Below are 20,314 nucleotides of genomic sequence, written 5' to 3' on the forward strand. Positions count from 1 at the left end.
TTTAATTGTTGGTGATTTTAATATTCATGTGTGTTGTGAGAGTGGTCCGCTGGTCAAAGAATTTGTCTCGCTTATTGACTCCTTTAACCTAACACAACTCGTGTGTGGTCCCACTCATGAAAAAGGTCACACACTGGATCTGGTGTTGTCTTATGGACTTAGAGTCTGCATCACAGAGATACGTGACTGTGGTATATCGGACCATTTTCCTGTTTTATTTACAGCAGCGGTCCCCAGCTCTATGATAAATCGAGTATCCTCTGCACGCCGTGTGCGCTTGGTTAACTCTTCATGTGCTGCAGATTTTGCAACTGCTTTTAAAAACTCTGACTTAAGCAATTTGGACTTTTGCTTGAGTACTGAGGACTTCACTAACTCTTTTATATCTACTTGCACTGCTGTACTGGACTGTATTGCCCCTTTTACAACCAAACGTACTAAACCTTCCTCCCAGCCGTGGCTGGATGAGACAACCCGCGCTCTCAGACGTGAGTGCAGACGCGCTGAGAGAAGGTGGAAGAAGGATAAGCTCCATGTCTCCTTAGAGATCCTGCATAACTGTTTGTTGAAATATCAGAAAGCAGTAAAATATGCAAAGTCTGCTTACTTTTCTAACATTGTTTCAAGTAACAGTCACAGGCCTCATTTTCTTTTTAGTGTTTTTAATTCACTCGCTGATCCTCGCTGTAATGTAAACCAAGCGAAGGGCTGTCCTGCACCGTGCGAAAACTTTAAGAAGTTTTTTGTGGAAAAAATTTCTGCCCTCAGACCTTCATCACCTCAGGCTGAAACAGACTCATCTGCACCTCCTCCCAGCAGAGCTGTCTTTGAGCAGTTTGAGCCTGTCACACTCTCCACACTAAAGGAGGTGATTCAAAATATGAGACCTGTAAACTCTCCCACAGACTGTGTTCCATCTCGCCTTTTTAGAGAGGCTTTTGATTCAGTGGGACCAACTATACTGGCTCTAATTAACAGTTCTCTTGCATCTGGGTGTGTTCCAGCTGCCTTTAAACATGCAGTTGTACAGCCTCTAATCAAGAAGAAGAACCTTGACCCTGATGTTCATTCGAACTACAGACCTATATCTAAATTACCATTTTTATCCAAGGTCCTTGAAAAAGTTGTTTTTAAGCAACTTCAAGCATTTTTAAGTGGACATGGAATGTGGGAAAAGTTTCAGTCAGGTTTTAGATTGTGTCACAGCACAGAGACAGCTCTTTTAAGAGTTTTTAACGATCTGCTTTTAACTGTTGACTCTGGTAGCCCTGCAGTTTTAGTACTTCTAGATCTGTCAGCTGCCTTTGACACTGTGGACCACGAGATCCTTCTGTCCCGCCTAGAACATGAAATTGGCATTAAAGGCACGGTTCTGACTTGGTTCAGATCTTATCTTACTGATAGAAGTTTCTCTGTCCATCTAGGAGACTGTTTTTCTACCGCAGCAAAGCTTTCTTGTGAAGTGCCTCAAGGGTCCATTCTGGGCCCAATTCTTTTCTCATTGTACATGTTGCCTCTAGGGTCAATTTTTAGGAAACACAATATTTCTTTTCACTGTTTTGCTGATGACATCCAGGTGTATATGCCCGTTAAACTGAACAGCAGAGATCCATGGGAACCCCTGCTGAACTGTCTCAGTGACATTAAGTCCTGGATGAGAAACAATTTCCTAAATCTTAATGAAAGCAAAACCGAGGTCATATGCTTTGGCAAATTTGACTCCTCAAGCAACTCCTCTGGCACTCCGAGTCATTTGGCTCCTCACTGTCGTGATGCTGTAAAAAATCTTGGTGTCATTTTAGATAGCAATTTTAAAATGGAGAAGCAAATAAGTGCTGTTACTAAAATCAGTTTTTACCAACTTAGAGTCATTGCCAAGGTAAAACCTTATCTCCCACAACAGGACCTGGAAAAAGTTATTCATGCTTTTATTACTTCCCGCCTGGACTACTGTAATTCTCTGTACTTTGGCATAGATCAATCATCTGTGCGCCGCCTGCAGGTAGTCCAGAATGCGGCAGCTCGTCTTTTAACTGGTATAAAAAAGCATGAACACATTACCCCGGTCCTGTCATCCCTTCACTGGCTCCCTGTCCATTTAAGAATCAATTTTAAGATTTTATTGCTTACTTTTAAAGCCTTAAACGGACTGGCACCTTTGTATCTGTCTGAGCTGCTTCACAGTCACACCCCTGTAAGAGCTTTGAGGTCATCTAACCAGCTGCTCTTACAGAGGCCTAAAACCAGACTAAAACAGAGAGGTGATCGAGCTTTTGCAGCAGCAGCACCAAAGCTATGGAATGATCTACCTCTCCATATCCGCACAGCTCAGACGATACACACATTTAAATCTTTATTAAAAACACATTTTTTTTCCTTGGCATTTGACTGCAGTACTACCTCCTTTTAGACGATTGCTTCGTGGTATTTTATGGTATTTGTTTTAAATGTTTTTAGTTGTTTTATGTTATTTATTGTCTTTTAATGTCTTTATTTTATTTATTTTTATTTATTTATGTATTATTATATATATATTTTATTTTATTTTTTATTTATTTATTTATTTTTTTATTTAGTATAGTCCTTGGGGTTATAGTTCTTGTACAGCACTTTGGTCAACGTCGTTGTTTTAAATGTGCTTTATAAATAAACTTGACTTGACTTGACTTGACTTATTGGCCACAGCATCATTTTTACCATCACTACATTCATTGTTATCACCATCATAATTGTCATCATTACCATTGTCTTTGCACTAGTCTTTGAAAGTTAGCTGCTTTTCCACTTTCTGTATCATCCTAAAGTTTCTTTCCTTTTGATGTGACATTATTTTTGCTTTCAGTGTTTTAATTGTAAGTTTGACTGGTCTTTTACTGAGTTCATTATCCACTTCACTCTGAATGACAGATGCATTTCTTTTGACTTCGCTCATATTAATACGAATTTACTGCCAAGGCCTTGGCCAAGGATTTGCCAATATCCTTATTGTGAGAAGTCCAATCTCATCCAGTTTACATGATAATCAGCTGGAACAGTCCAAGGAGCAGAGCAATCTTTCAATATCCATCCACTGAAGCATAGTTTTTCAACTTACTGCAATGGCACTCCAACCACCAAAAGGCCACATCAGGGAATCTGAAGCCATTTCCAATGTGTTGTGGTGAAAAAACTGAAGTCTGCGATGTCCAGTACTTTCAACACTTTATCATCTAAAGTTTAAAAGTGTCTACAAAAACTTGAGTGCATGATTAAGGGATAAAAAAATAAGCTCCAAAAGACAGTGCAAAACAGGATTAAACACATGAAATAGCCTTCAGAAACAACAACCACACATGGTTGAAAAAGTTTGTGGCTTCCCCCTGGCTCTAATTCCCTACACCTGTGTCCCTAAGGCAGGGCTGGGCAAAGTTTTTGGCTCTGTGGCCACATTGACTTTTTGAAATTTGATAGACAGCCTGGGCCAGCACCAGATGTATACAAACATAAACATAAAAAAGACATGACAGTGTTAATACTTACATTTACTTTTAGTGGGAACAGTGTTGGTTTCCCAGTGCATCAAAGTCTAGTGTTTGTTTTAGCAATTCTCAGAATCCTCAACATTAGTCATAATATGATTGGATTTGGGCAGTTCAGTACCAATCTTTGGCGGGCCGGATTAAAAAGACCAATGTGTGGGCCCCAGGCTGTAGTTTACCCACCTCTGCTCTAAGGCCTTGCTTAAAAACGGGTAAACAACCAATCTAAAAAACGTGCCCCCTGGTGCCCAAATGACACTACTACAAAAGCATCAAAACCTTACCAGAAAATATAATACTCATCAAAATTTGCAACAACCTTAGTCACAGTACTTATATGTAGGTACACGGAGGAAGCTCATTTCTGCTGCTTGTATTCACGCTCTCATTCTTTCGGTCACAACTCAACCCTCGTGACCATAGGCGAGGGTAGGGATGTAGATTGACCGGTAAATCGACAACTTCACTTTCATGTTCAGTGCAGTGTCTGCAGCCCCAATCCATCTGTCAATAATCCCGCTCCCTTCTCCTGCCATTTGTGAAGAAGACCAAGAGATATTTAAATTCCTCCACTGATAGAAAAAAAAAAAAAAAGTCTAGCAAAAATTTGGCATTGCACAAGTAAACCTTTGCCAAACTCAGAAAAGTCCACATATGTGCAGTCAGAGTCTGCAGTACTTCATCAAATTTATACAGTCTTTGGTTAGAGAATGAAGCCTGTCATTATCACCTTGATCTGATTTGATACAAGATATAAATATTACAAAAATAAAATACTACCCACAATGACCAAATTAAGGTTCTCACTTCCAGTCAATAACTGTCAGTACAGACAGTGCAAAGAAATGCTTCTATAATTTAGACAGTTGTGAAAGAGATCAGACTTTTCTGGTCTGAAGGCTGGAGCAAGGGTGGGGGGCCTAACTCAGGTAATGTGGGATCCTCTTGCTCAGGTAATACAGGATAGGCTGGCTCTGGGAAGCCAACCACTCACTGCTTGAGCACTGAGAGCATTCTATTAATGAACAAACTACACTTCAAAACAAACCAAACAGATACAATACCACACTAAATAAACATGCACACCAATTATATCACCAAAAAGTGAGTGAACTCCCACTATGCCAATTGAGCCCAAACAGTTCTACACATGAGGAGTAGGACATATGAACAAAGCAACGCTAAAACAAATGGCAATTAGTGTTCTCCCTGTAAACAAATAGAACACTGTTACAAGTTTACTTAAATTTTCTGCCAAGAATAGACATTATAGCAAACCCATGAAAAAAAACCATATCTAAATACAGAAATACAACAATACAATGAATAAAACAATAACTGATGTTCACAACAGCTTACCTAGCAAGAGTATCAGTCAGTCCAAACCATGTGGGGAACACAGCACAGTACAGGAAGATGGCAGGAAGCAGTCCTCATTCCTGCCAGCATTAACTTATTTAACACTTTGTGGTTGGCTAACCTCCTACCTAGTCATTATTGTTCTTGTGCTACAATCACAAAACGGTGGCCTATATATGCCTCTCCAGGTGGTCTCAACAGGAGAAAGCATGTTTGAAGAGGAAACACCCTGCAAGCATGCATCTGTGCCCATCAGGTCATCTACTAATCAGAAGTTGGTGGTTTGAGTCCTGGCTGCTCCACTCTGCATGCCAGAGTATCCTTGAGCAAGATACTGAACCCCAAGTTGCTCTCCAATATGTTTGTTATGCCTGCCCATTTACCATTTACCATTCATCTAACCTGGTAAACTTCCAGTCGCAACCTTCCCAGTTACAGTGGAAGGGTTTTTCACTTGAAAGAAAAAAAAGTGGCAAAGGATACAATAGGACAATCAGGGAGATGAAGACAGTAGACAGGAGTAACGTGAGTTCAAGTGTATGGTAAAGAGAGAAGTGGCAAAGGAAAAGCTTATAATGATTTGTATGTCAGGCTGGACAAGGAAGGAAAAAGGAACTTGCATGAATTGGCCAGACAGAGATTGAGCTGGAAAGGATGTGCAGGTTATGGTGATTAGGAACAGAGACCGAAATGTACCAGTGAGTCAATATGCTGAGATGATGGAAGGAGGATTTTAAAGAGTTGATAAATGAATAAAATGAGAGAGAGGGGAGGACAGACAATAAAAATTGTGAATCAGGAAGTGCAGAGGATTATTGAGGAGGAAGTGAGGGTAGCTACAGTATGAAGAGGATGAAAAGAGAAAAGGCAGTTGGTGCAGATAACATAGCTGTGAAGGTATGGAAATATCTAGGAGAGAGAATAGTGGACTTTTAAACTATTTTTTTAAACACAATCCTGGAGAATGAGAGGATGCCTGAGGAATGGAGAAGTGTAATTGTACTAATTATCAAGAACAAGGGTGACGTGAAGAACTGTAGAACTACAGAGTTAAAGATGATGAATATTTATTTTAAGATGTCCCTTTTAATTTTTCTTTATATCTTTTCTTGACCTCATCACATTTTTTATTTATACTCTTTCTAAGTCAAAGAAAGCAACGTGGGCTTTGTTTAGGTACACACGTGTTCTCATCTTCTTCCTGCACTCAAGTATGTTGGGCCCGGCCCTGTGAGATCGCGCCATAAATTGCGAATCAATTCACCAGGTTCTTTCCATTCAGCAGCAGCACTGCAGCTAATTGGTCCGATCAAATAGAGGAGGAGGGAGACGGTAAGGTGGATGGGGGTGCAGAAAAATCTAATGAATGAAACCCAGTCTACTGACGTCAATGGGGACTGCTTGACGCAAGGATCACGTGGGTGAGGAAGGCGGAGGTAGAAGACAGCCGCAGCCTCTGTCCGTAGTCCTGAAAATAGACGGGTTGGTTCGGGCACTTGTGATAGCAGCGCACGAAGAGACTGATACATACAACAATAACAGTGACGATACTTAACCCTAAATAGCAACATCTCACGCGTCAAGACACAGGCTTAGCTTGACTGCAGGACTTCAGCGGCTGAGTGTGACGTGACGAGGAGGGGAAGCAGGAATCCCCCCGCTGCCCACATTGAATTGCAAGTAAGTGGCAACTTATTTTGCATTATGGCCCTTTAGCTTATGCTGTCCAAAGGAAATTCCGTTTGAGCTTACATCATTAATAATAGCGTACTTAGAAATACTCATCAATGTTTAAAACTGTACAACAATATTGTGATGTCACTTTAAAGCTTTTGTAGTCAAAACAAAGCTGGGCGCAGCAGTTTGCAAAATATAAAGAAAATGTACAATAAGAGTAATTCTCATGTGTGTTGGGTTAGAGGAGTATTGGCAGCTAAATCCAGAATATTTACATTCATCGTGAGCTGTGAAAAACATTTAGATATTTCTAAGAAAATAAAAATCGATTAGGCAAGTGAGTAGTATGCAGGCATATAAGCGTTTTTTTGTTTGTTTTTTTAATGACTCGTTATGATGCAGGGGCTTTTATGGCAGCTTTAATTATGGTTACTTGCTATGGTCAGATTTCACTGTAAATCAACCTATTGTCTGCTCCCAATACCCCTCCTACTTCTCATCTTCATCCACATCATTTCCCTCACAGTCTCACTTATCTTCATTTCCAGCAATCATCTCCACGACTCTTTTCCAAAAATAACTACACTGTAAAATTAGTAGACTGAAGCTGTTACCTGTGTCCTGTATAACCGCGGTGACGTTCCCATTAAAAAAAAGCAGAGACCATGGTCGCCTTTTGTCGTGTCTAAAATGTCTGCATAACACCGACGTCCATGTTTGTTGGAGATTATGATTTTTAGAGATGAATTGTGAACTGCGGGAAGGTTACTCATATTGGCACGAGTCTGAGGTGGCTCAGAGACGAATTATTTAGCTGCTTTTCTGAAAACTGTATATGAGCTGCTCAGGCCCACAAGGCTGCCTTCCACAGGATAGACAGACAGATGCAAACAAGCTGATTTATAAAATCTATCTGGTATGCAGCATGAGATCAGTAATTTGTGTGTCGTAGTTATTAGCTGAGTTTATCACCCCCCCCCCCCCCCCCACCCACCCAACCTCCATTGCAGAATATGCGGCTTAAGCATATGGCGTGTTCCTGTGTATTTGAAATACGTTTATTGTAAATAGGAAAAATTGATTTTAGCGATTGCACTGGAATAATAGTTGATTAAAAAAAACGTTTGGAGTATTTGTTGGAGTTATGGTATAAATTCCATTCTGTTTATTATGAATTATCATATCTTCTGTTTGTATATTTTCTATAAGTTGTTTTATGTACATATGATACTGTTGTTTTTATGTTTGAAATGGAAACACGTGGTGACATTTTTTACAAAGGAAGTTGTACACTGAAAAAAGAAAATAGCTGATCCAACTTAATTGAATTGCTTCAATTGGTAACAAGTAATTCAATTAAATTTATCCAACTTAATTTATTAAGTTGGTTTAACTTGACAAATTTAAGTCAGTCTTACTCAATTGATTTACTTTATTCCAAATAAAAAATTGAAATCCATCTTTCTAATTTTATAGAAAGTCAACTCAAAATTTTAAGTTGTTCCAACTTAAAAAACTAAACTACCCCAAATTACATTATCACTCACATTATACTTAAAATATAGCTTAAATTTAAATCATTTTAAAAGTGTGTTTTAGCATGGTATTTTAGTTTTTCAAATAGGAGTAAAATACCTTTATGCTACTCAGAAATTCAACTTGGTTAAAATAATAAATCTACATTGCACAAATGGAACATTTTAAATTTTATTGTGAAAACATCACAAACTTACAGGTTTTTCACAAAATACTACACAGATCTTTTGAAACTTCATAAGGGATATTGCTTTTCTGCTTAACTGGGGTTGTATTTTTGAATACTTAATCTTTTTGGTCAGCAACCTGCTAGATCAGGGATGCCCAAGTCCAGTTCTGGAGAGCTATCATCCCACAACTTTCAGATGCATCCCATCTCCAATACATCAATCAAATGAACTGCTCATTACCACGCCTCTGCTGAGCTGAATGTCTGCTGGTGTGCGAATTCAGAAATTTGATTCAGGTGGTATCGAAATAGGGTCCATCTTAAAGTTGCACAATGGTAGCTCTCCTGGAAAAGACTTGGACACCCCTGTGTATTCCTCAGAAAAAAAAATAAGGTTTTTCAAACTTAACACAAGTCCTCCTAAAAAAGAAAATCCACACTCCTAAACCATAACATTTGCTAAGAACATGCTTTTGACATAAAATGTAATAACACTGGTGACTATTTGAACATCTTCTAAACCACACTGAAAATAAGAGCAATACCCAAAAAATATTTAGGCAAAAAGCTTTCAAACAAGGATGTGGAGTAATAGCTGCCTAGTTTAAACCAAGTCTGACAATTTAACTGACATCAGAAAAGAAAAGAATAGTAAACATTAATATCTGCATACATTAACCCTCCTTCAAGAAACACTGCACAAATCTGGTGATTCAAATAAAAAATAAAAAATAAAAAAATGCGAAAAGAAAATTCTGTGAAAGTGTCCACGAACAAAACTGCAGAAGCCTATTACTTTCCTACTGTAACTTTTTCCTCCTTAACCTGTATTTTTTCCCCCCACACAAAACCAAAGAGATAAACCATCTAACTTTATGAAATGTCAACAGCGAAAAAAAAAAAAAAAGACAGTCCCAAAATGATAATGTTCATCAAAACCTCATCAGTAAACACCATCCAGAAATACCAGTCACAATTGTTATCCATTAAACTCTGTGCATATTAAAGCCACAAGCAATACAATGTCCCAAAAGAAGTGCAAAAAGTGCAGTTCCTTGAGGTTGTTAAGCTTCCAAAACATGGCGCTCTTCTGTTCAAAGAAGACAGAAGATAATCTGTCCTGTTGCACAACATGCCAGTGTCTTTACTGTGAGGTCTGAAGTCTTCCAAACAAATTTTGAACTTTGGGAGACATCTTGTTCTGCTCAAGTTGCATGAAGATTTTTTTGGAACACTTCAAATGTAAAACGCAGAGCCTTTGGATAAGCCAGGTTAAGGGCATATATCAAACCCAGAAGCAGGGCACATGCTGAGGCAACTGAAGTCAGGTCGTGCAACATCTGCACTCCCTCAATGACGTTGTCAATGTCTTCTGGGGCTTCTTTCAATCCCTCTCCATCCTTCCGAATCACAAACACTGCCATGGTGAGTTGTTTCATTTCCATCTGGGCATCATCTCCGCTGCTGCCCTGTAGTGAGGTAAACAATATGTTAAAACTTGAAGACTAACTAATCTCTCACTACCAGGGCTTTCAAATTATGCCGGTGGCAGGCGCATTTTCCACCTACTCCACCCTTCAGCGCCGTCTACTTTTTAATTTTCCTAAAAAAAATTTTTTTTGCACCGTCCGCCGTGTCCATTTCCAGCGCCATGCGGACGGCAATATTTACGTTCTTTCAATCTGAGCCATTTGATTGGTTCACAACTGCCATGTGACTATTCATATCGTCTGCTGCCGTCATGGCTTCGGCCTTGGTCATAAGGCGCCTGCTACTTTGGCATGCCCCCCTGCTATTCCAAGGGTGGAGCTCAACACAAAATGCATATTTGTGTTGCTTGTCAGATATTTTGGAGCTGGTATCAAAATAGCATGACTCTAAAACATATATTCTTATTAACTTGTTTGGCATGTTGGTAAACAGGAAATGAAGTTAGAGAATGCCCTCTGCTGAACAGCAAAGCACACCATTTCTGGATTTAAGCAGGACACGGCCATGTTAAATTTACAATTCTGACACCAAATCTGCCCCATTTTTTCAAACAGATGTTCACATTTAGAAAAGCCAGTCCATAAATAATTTACAAAGGTAAAAACAATTGACATTGAATTTGTCCATTTGCCTGAATGGGATGAGATGCAGCTTTAAACCTTTTAAAAAAAAAAAAAAAAAAACTTACACAGTATTCCTTAATAAGGTCTTTTGCATCCTCTCCAAGAAAGGTGATGAGCCCTTTCAGAACACATTCCCTTGGAATCCCAATGTCTTCAACCTGGAGAAAAGTTATCGTTATCAATATTTCATATCTGAAGAGATTCATGATATAACAGTAATATATTTGGGCTGTTCACAACAGCAAAGGCCTATCAGATGCCATAATGTGCAGCCCACATGTCCACTGGGTTTTAATGCTGTGCTTCAAAATTATGCATATTCCACCTCTGCCACATTTTATCCTTCAAGTCTCAATTTGTGAAACTAGACTGTATTGTTAAGGTTAAGGCTTTTTCTTAACACAATCTACCAGAACTAGTGAATATAATTTTCGATTAAAGAGATCTCTTACAGCATAGAATTGATACAAGTCTAACATTTAAAAATGTTAAAATTTAAAAGCAACAGAAGCTCAAAAATTTGGCTAAATTGCACCGGTTTCTGGTAAGTTGGATAGAAAGGTGTATTTTATTGAATTCATGAAAGAACCACAATATAGACTTACTATAACAACTAAATGCAGCAGAAATACATAAGACAGGCAAACTTGCTTTTCTTCAAATGATATCAGCTTTGCACAAATAGTCTGTCAAGTATTGATAATTAAAACAATGAGTCTGAAAGTAACTAGTCACTTTAAGTTCTTTGTTTTAAATGGAAAAAAGTAAATGGCCATAGCTTAGTTCACTCAGTATCCCTATTGATAATATCCTTACCTCATCGTAAGTTCTCATGATGCCAGCCATTATTGCACGTGTTGCTCCTCCTTTGGCCTGGATGACTTTAATCAGCTGATTTGAGTGCCTGTCCAACTGGGGCAAGAAAGTCTGCTCAAGAGGGAAGAGCCATGAGCCTCTGGAACTCCACATTAATCTGAGAAACACAAAATAAAACTTATTTAGTATGTTCAAAAAAAATTACTTAAATACTCACCAATCATTCCCAAAGTCTAAGTAAAAACCCTTGACATTTAACTTTAATCCAACTTTAATACCCTACTGAAAACACTATATTAATCAATTTCATATTACCAGTATTGCAAGTAATTTTTTTAATGCACAATTACACATTTCTTAAATCGTCCTTCTCAGTTGCACATTCCTTAGGATGGGAGTAAGCTTTTTTTAATTACTCCATAGTATTTTTAGGTTGTAATTTTATTGTAATTTTTTGTGTGCACATATATGCACACATATGTATGTGTGTTTGTGTGAATCAACTGCATGTCACTTTTTGCTGTTGCACTGGAATTTTCTTACTGAGGGACAAAAAAAAAAAGACAATTTCCATTCTTATTTTATATCTGTCCACTCTTTAGTGTTAGAAATTACAATAACTTTAGATATTGGTGGAAAAACAAACGCTTATTTGACTATAATCAATTCTCCACTGCTTAATCAAGCGTGGGGTTGCGAGGGCAGCTTCCCTCTCCCCAGCCACCTCCCTACCTGTGTGAATCCTGAGGACTTTGCAGGCCAGCTGAGTGACATAGTCCCTCTACAATAGCCTCCTCCTGGCAGGACATGCCCAGAAAACCTCACTACGGAGGCTTCCAGGAGGCATCCTAATCAGATGCCCGAGCCACCTCAACTGGCTCCACTGGCTGTGGAAGAGCAGCAGCTCTACTCTCAGCCTCTCCTAGATGACTGAGCTTCTGACCTCATCTCTGAGGGAGAGCCCATCAACCCTTTGGAGGAAATTCATTTCATCTTGTTCTGTCACCACCCACTTATTATTCCTTTTACTGTAAACTAAAATTATTATATTTATAGAGCCTATTATGTGAATTAGTTTAGACCACACATATTTCATATTATCAATATAGCATATTCATTTTGCATTAAAATTTTCTTTCTAAATTAGAAGCTTTATGATATTAAGCAATTCCTTTATGAAGCAAATATGGCTCACCTTATATGGTTTGATGATCCTTGGTTCCAGGCCTGGAAAGAGAAGTGGGTAAGAGAAGTTAACACAACAGGGTTCTAGCCAGAAATGCTAATGCTAATTAGCAAGCTAATACTAACCGCTAAAAGCTGCTCCCACTTGTTAATTGAGTGAAGGTGCCTACATATGTAACCAGAAAGCACCTCTGAAGCCTAGGCAGTAATCACAGTCCTTGTGAGCCTGTAGTTACACTTCTCAGGGTGCATGTCATGTTAGGTTTAGAGAGGATTTTCGGTAATGTCTGTAGGACCGACAGAATGATTGCTAGTGCTAATGACAGCCCCCGCTAGCAAACTGTGGTTATAGTGATCGTTCTGGTTTCTACAGCTGATGTAAAGAAAACAGATGATTTATCTGCACAGCAGCAAAACGGCGTGTGCAGCCACACATGCACACTCACAGCACAGAGCAGTGGAGGCGTGGAAAAAACTTGTCAGCAATGATCCACTCCTGTTAAATTATGCCTGAAATTTTCATTTGATCTTTGTTTTCCCTCTTATTCCTCCTCACGTTCATGCAGGCTGTCATTTCGATTTCTGTAGAAGGCGAAATCAAGCCCGTGCACAACCATAGGGAGATCAAACCTGCACACTGAACTGTCCGCTGCCTGTGGTAGATTGTAAATTGCAGAGAAATAATACAGGTATAAGCAGCTATCTAGCCGGGGCGGAGTCCGTGGGGTGGGCTCCTGTTTGCTAAATGCAGTGACAGCAGAGCTCCGAAAGTGAAATGGTGAAATCTCATGCTCTGATTTCGCGGAAAATTAAATTTGAGTCTTATTGTTGCGGTTTAATAGGGGTAGATAATTTCACGGTATGACTGTTTATTTACTTATTTTAAGAAAAAAAAAAATAAAAACAATACTACAAAAATTTTGAGTGTTTTAAGTACTGCACGGAGTAGGCTCTGCAAGAGGCGGTGGTGCGTAAAAACCTACAGACGTGAAATGAAAGTGTGGCAATTTGCTGTTAATTTCTAGAATGATCACTCTCTGTCACTGCACTTGTTGCGCTCTGTGTTCAACATTTAAGAACCAAGTAGACCTGCGGGTCCCTCCCCCGCCCGCAGCAGCACCATCAGGAACTCTTTTTGTTTCTGTCCTCATATAGGCCAATACAATCTAAGCAGCAAACTGTGTTGACGTCCTGAAAATGTTAATTTCCTACAAATGTTCTTTTCTCCTTGTTCTGCCTACAGATGGCGAGTTAATGTAGCCCTTTTCACTGATCAAGATTTTGGTAGCCAACTTTCCTGTTTTCCTGTCATTTGACGAAAACTTAATTCATTTTATTTGACTAGCGAAACAAAACGTGCCTATTTAACGTGATTTATATTCTCATGTATAGTTTAGGCAAAATTGATTTATATTTGACCTGATATAAATCTTAATTAACACAAGTCTAGAGGCTGTGTAAATTGTTGCATGGCAAAGTGGTGTGCCACAGATGGCAACATGTGTTCTCATGTGTAGTTGTGCATCAGGAATACCTGAGCTTCAAGTACACTGTAAACCCGGATAAGTTGAATCTACTTAAAAAAAAACCAAGGTAACTCGTTGCCTTAAATTTTTTAAGTAATAAAACATTCATTTAACTCAGCCTATTAAGTAAGCACTACTCCATATCCAATTGAACTAAATTGTATGTTCTAATTGACCAAACTTATATTTTATAGTTCATGAAAAAATAAAATGTCTTTTGATCAATCAGTTCCCCCTATCTTTTTCATGGTTGTGTGGGGATGGTGGGGGCTGGAGCCCATCCCAGCTGACAAGGCAGTAAGATGCAGGGTACACCCCATAAAGGTCACCAGCCTGTTGCAGGGCTGACACAGACAACCATTCACACCTGTGGGCAATTTAGAGAGACCAATTAACCTAACCCCAGTAACTGGATGTCTTCAGATTGTGGGAGGAAACCCATACAGACACAGGGAGAACATACAAACTCCACATAGCAAGGGTCCCAGGCTAAGGTGGAATTGAACCCAGACTATCAAATAGCTATTCTAGCTGTGAGACAGCAGTGCTAACAACCACACCACCATGCTGCCCAGTAACACAAATATTTTTTACAGTGTTGAACTGTGTCTGTTTAAATTTGGTAAATAAACATGATAAAACTCAGCCCTGCTGAATGCGGTACATTAACATTTACAAATAACATTTGTCCATGGAACAATAAAAAAACTATACAAGAGAGCGTTGTGAACAAAAACACCAAATGTCTTCTATTCCAAACAGCGAGAGGCCTGGACCAAGCCAGAATTGAACCCAGACCTTCCAGATGGCATTCTACCTGTAAGGTAGCACTGCTAACCATCATGCCACCATGCAGCGGCATATTAATCCAGTCTGTTAAAACTGGTATAAACTAGATTTTTAGCAGGTGCAAAACTTGATGATATTAAGTTGTTTGAACTCAAACACATAATTACAATAAGATAGACCATCAAAAAGTACAGTCTACTCAGCATTAACAAGTAATGTTCACATTCTAGGCAATTTTAAGTAATATGAACTCAATATTTTTAAGTGGAATCAAAATCTGGGTTTACAGTGTATCACACTGTTCTCAAAACCTTTTGTTACACCTATTAAAGTAACAGATTTAATATTATTAATATTATCAAAGCTCATAAAATGAAACCACATAGATATGTTAAAAAATGAAAATTTACTTAACTGGTTCACAGTATCCCTTTTTTGTTTTGAATTACATTATCAGGCTTAACCAAGAACATCAAGAATGTTAAAATGTACGTTTGGTGATACTTTTTAATTTTCACATTTTACAATATCTTTACATATTGGCAGCAATATTTCTAATAGGGGCAGGATAACTAGTTAAACATCAGGTAAGGAAAAGTTCATGGTTACACTAAAGGTACTTCTAGGAAGCAAGCTTCAGCCATGTGCTACTCACTCACTCATCATCCCTATATAGTGTCCCTCTAGAAAAGATTCACTCCATTCTCAATGAAGACTTGTTTCTGTGTTTTTTTTCTCTCTTCCAGGGATTTCTTCATTGTTCACAGAAAGTCCTATTCTGAGTGGCCATGACTAGATACCATAACCCCTCAAGTGCTCTTATACTCCTGTTCCTTCTAATAGCGGGATCCATTCTCCATTTGTCCACCTCCAATCCTCTCAGCACCTTTGGAGGTATTGACAAATACAGAACTACTCCAGGGCTGACTGTGTCTGAAGATAGGGATAGAGGGGGTGACGAAAGCCAATTAATCCAGAAACAAGAAGAAGCAGAGGAAGAAGAGCTTTTTAAAAATGTTGATCCCAAAAAACTAGCAGCAGTTTTACTAGAGGCTTTGAATCACTCACAAGTAGAACAAGGGAGGGAGGGAGAGGGGCATGAAGGAATGGAAAAAGAAAAAAAGGTAGAGAGAGAAAAGGATAAAAAAGAAGATGCAAACAGAGAAGTGAGAACAATAGAGGGAGCAGACAGAGACAGAGATGGGCGACAAGAGTTAGAGCTGCTCATGGCTGCCCAGGGGAAGGAGCAGGAAAGGGGGGAAGAAGAAGAAATGAAGAAAGCCTGGGAAGAAGAGAAGATGACTGAGAAGGTGACCAGTCATACCACAAGCCAGACAGTCCAAATCCTAACAAAGAAGCAGCCCACCAGCTCAGATGAAACAGGAGATAATGGGCAGAGTGCTGGTCCCCAGCAGGGATCAACCAGCCTTGATCAAGCCAGCAGTGAAGAGGAGGAACAGCTGAGCCCTGAGGAGTTAAAAAGTCTCGAGATGATGATGAAGGAATTTCCTCGTGTAAACACGATATCTAAGAGAGAGGGAGAACAAAGCTACAGAGAGGAGAGAGATTACAACAGCTACAATGACATCATACCAATAAATAAAGGCAGTGATCTTGCTATGACTAAGAAAAAACTTAAATGGCAAGAAGAAACACAGAAAGCCCTCAGCTTCCCAAAATTCAGGGGGGACAATTTCATGGATAAAGTTGATGACAGTAATTATGGCAGTAATGCAGTAGACCCCCAAGCTCTAGCAGAACAGATTATGGAAGATGATGAACCAGAGGAGGAGGAAGATGAGAAGATGCTGAGTCCAGAAGAAGAGGAGGCTCGGGCCAAAGCAGAGCAGGAGGAGATGAGGAGGCAGGCAGCTGAAGCACAACAAGCCAAGATGGAGGAGGAGAAGCTAGCTGACATTGCCTCAGATATGCTGCTGCAGTACATGGTCAAACAGAATAATGGGAACAAACACTACAGCTTGTCTCTGCCCAATGCTGCGGAGGATAAGAGATCTGATGAGGAACAGGAAATCACAGAGGAAGATGATATTGATCCTCAGACAATTGATAAGTTGATTGAGATCTCCAGCAAGCTCCACCTCCCTGCTGATGATGTGGTCGACATCATTAGTGATGTGGAGAAGAAGAAGAAAGACTTGTCGCCTGAGATGATGTCACGCTGGCAACGACCCACTATGTCTTCACCATTTTCATCTACAGCACAGATTTCAAGCAATCAGAATAACATGCCAATCGCTAAGCTACCATTTCCAGCAGTTAATTTCCTCAAAAACTGGTTCCAGGAGAAAACATCAACAAGAACAGAAGATGTCTGGAGCAAACCCCAGCTGGGCAATCAAAATATCTGGTCCAAAGCTCAGAAGCCTATCTCAATCAAACAGGACCTCTGGTTCACATCACCTAAGTCTGTTTGGACCAGCTATCCTTTCCCCCCCTACAATTACCCTTCCTACTACCAGAAGAAACCATATCAAGACTACCCCATCTATGTTCCTCCTGCTCCCAGGCCCAAACCCCATTACTTCATTGCAAAGCCGTCTCTCACTTTCAGCAACTTCCTCACGAATTTTGTGGGTGATGTATACACTTTTCCTCCCAAAAGACGATACAACAGCTGGGTCCAACCTAGGCAGAGAAAACCCCCTACAGGCCACCAGCAGAGGTCTCACTACAACAGTTACCCTCTCTCCTTGTTCCCCTGGACATTTCAGCCAATGCCCATCCCCAAAGCGCATTCCCTTCCAAGAATCTATTCTCAGCAGAAGCAGCTTTATTACTCAGACACAGCACCTGCAGTGACAAGAAACAAAGATCATTATGTGGCTGGAAAGCACCAAGACATTAATCACGATAATTTGGAGAAATGCATACAGCAGATACTCAGGAAGAGGCCACACATGATAGACTAAGGACAGAGAGAAACACAAACAGGAAAGTATAAAAAAAAATGACAAGAGTGTATTTCTTTAGGTTATTGTTTTTAGTTTTTTTCACAGGTGTAATAAGTTTTTTTTAACTATTTTGACTGGTTATGATTGAGAGAATGACACTACAGAGAGTTTTTTCCCCTAGAGTTCATTGGGATGAAATGGAACTTTGTTAAGAAAAATGAACTGAAAGATGTACATCTGCAATCCTTTCCTTTGAAGGAGGGGCAGCAAGGGTCAATGTAGTCTGTAGCCTGATGAAGCAAGGTTTGTATCATGCTAGGACTTCTCATCCAACATGCTCCATATGGACATTTTGAATTGCCATCAAAGGACGCTTAAATATGCTGTTACCCTTATGACCTCTTTTCAGAATCAGAGGCAGTCAGATGAATCACAGGCTGTGTTGGATCAATGAAAACATTTATTCACTGACATCTACTTTCAGAAATCACATTTTTGGCATTCAAATTTGAAAATTATTTCATAGACACAATTTCCAAAAAAGACACATACAACATGGCCAAAAGTGTGTGGACATCAAAATTCCCCTTCAGTGGAACTAAGGAGTTATGTTTCAACCAAGGAAAAATAACCCCAGAACGCAGGGTGTCCACATGTTTTTTTAGTTTGTTTGTTTGTTTTTTTGTTTGTTTTCGTTTTTTGTCATTGTCCTAGCGATTTAATTATTATCATTCATGATCTGGTAATAAAGTAATTCCAAAGCCATGCCATATAATTATCTTTTAAAATGAATACATTTTTTTTTTTGGTAAATGTATTGTTTTTTTTTTTTTTAAATATTCCAATAAAATAAACATAATATTTTTGCTAGAGTAAAGCACATGTCCATGAATGCATCCTCACACATATCCTCCAAAGCTCTTTATAATGACACATAATGCATCAAAAACATATTTCATAAAAATGTTTGTGGAAGTCACTTTAATATGAATATAATAGCTTGGTTGACTCATCCTTTTGCATAACTTCAATTAGCTTGTTGCTATGGTGCCAAACACTGGCTAAACTTTCTATGGCTTTCTTTTAAACTTGATGCCATCAGAGGAGGATGTGGTGGCATTCTGTTCTTTTCATAAAGATATTTGAAAGCCAGAGGTTTGGGTAATTCAATATTTGATCATTCCCAACAAAGTCCTTACAACTCACACATCTAAATCTTGTCTAATTTTCTTAGGAAGCTGACCATTACAGTTTTTAGTAAATGTTGCAAGTTTGGATGATGTGATGGCCTGATGTCTAAAGGAATTGTATGATCATTACATTACAATATCAAGAACCTTGAAATGAATGTTTGTTGCAGTTTGGTGCTATAAATAAAATTGAACTGAATTGAATAGAATAATATATATTAGGGTAACATGTTTGATTTAATTTTTTTGTTTGTTTTTTCATTCATCATATTAAACTCAGTCTCTATTTCCTATTTTCTAAGTGTTTGATTTACAAATAATATTTAGGAATGAGTTCCAAGCACCCAAACATCAAAGCATATCACTGTGATATTACACTCATTATCATTTTTTATTTGTTTTTTTTGGGGGGGTGGGTTCTTTTTTGTAGCATTTGATATTATAAATGAAATCAAGGCTCTAAACTCTTCTGTAATGGCAGTGCAATGGTTAGCAAGGTCACCTCATCTTACCTAACTGAAAGAAGGTTCTAGTTTCAAATCTTCCAATACTTGGGAATATAGTTTCCTCCCACAATCAAAAAGCATACATGCTAATTTTATTGGTGATTCTAAATTTGCCATGCAAGGTAGATAAATTGCATGTGTGTAAGGAGTAATGTATGAACAAATGTGAAACCTCTCAAAGGACTTTGAGTGGTTAATTGGACTAGAAAATAGCTTTATAAATCCCAGTCCATAAAGGCAACAGACAGCATAATGGAAATGTTCTCACTAACTTAACTGTTTAGAGCAACAGTTTGCTCATATTTATGTTCGAAAAATTTTAAAGCATGAGGACATTTTTACAACTTAGCATTCATGACAATAACAACAAAAAATTTTAACTTTATGCACTAAGACTTTCTCGGTACTGATAAGTAATAATCAGTAAAAAAAATTTTCTCAACTTTTTCTATTCTTTATATAGAAAACAGCAAATGTTGTTTTTTGGTCTGTTGGCATTGTTCTTTTTGTGAACATCTTTTGCTAAGGGATGAGGTTTACTCATAGTTTCTGTGTTCAGCCAAAACTGAATCATGGCACTGACATTCTCATAAAAAAAAATAATCATGGGCCATTAATCATAAAAGGAGTGAATTGAATAGAAATATTGTTATTTTTTTTGGTGTTTTTTTTTTTTATGCTTCAGGGCAGAGTAAATGGGCTGAGATTTGAATTGAGAGACCAGAGGTGAGGGTACAGTGTCTGCACGTTTATGTATACTTGCAGTTAAATAGCTTCTTTAAAGTCGTATATGTATCAGTAAAAAAAAAAAAAGTATAAAAAAATCTTAAAGATGACTGAAACAAAATGTCAGTGTGCCTAAACATAAGTGCTTGAGCCATGTATGCAGTGGTCTTTCCGGATGTAACTCATTGTAACCATAGAAATAAATATGTGTTTCCTGGATGTAAATGTGCTTGACTACTTTTACTACACATAAAGAAATAAAGACAAATATTTTTATTATAAAAATGTTTC

At 38.6% G+C, this 20,314-nt stretch overlaps 1 protein-coding gene across 1 annotated transcript; it reads left to right on the plus strand.

The window, feature by feature from the left end:
- The first annotated feature begins 6,423 nt into the window (after positions 1–6,423).
- Positions 6,424–17,634, plus strand: vgf (VGF nerve growth factor inducible). The gene is made up of 2 exons (XM_030723340.1): positions 6,424–6,557; positions 15,436–17,634. Exon 2 carries the CDS (start codon positions 15,478–15,480, stop codon positions 17,617–17,619), a length of 2,142 nt encoding a protein of 713 aa, XP_030579200.1. The 5' UTR covers positions 6,424–6,557; positions 15,436–15,477; the 3' UTR covers positions 17,620–17,634.
- Positions 17,635–20,314: the final 2,680 nt, after the last annotated feature.

Source organism: Archocentrus centrarchus, unplaced genomic scaffold (assembly GCF_007364275.1).
Source record: "Archocentrus centrarchus isolate MPI-CPG fArcCen1 unplaced genomic scaffold, fArcCen1 scaffold_24_ctg1, whole genome shotgun sequence".
Taxonomy (NCBI): domain Eukaryota; kingdom Metazoa; phylum Chordata; class Actinopteri; order Cichliformes; family Cichlidae; genus Archocentrus; species Archocentrus centrarchus.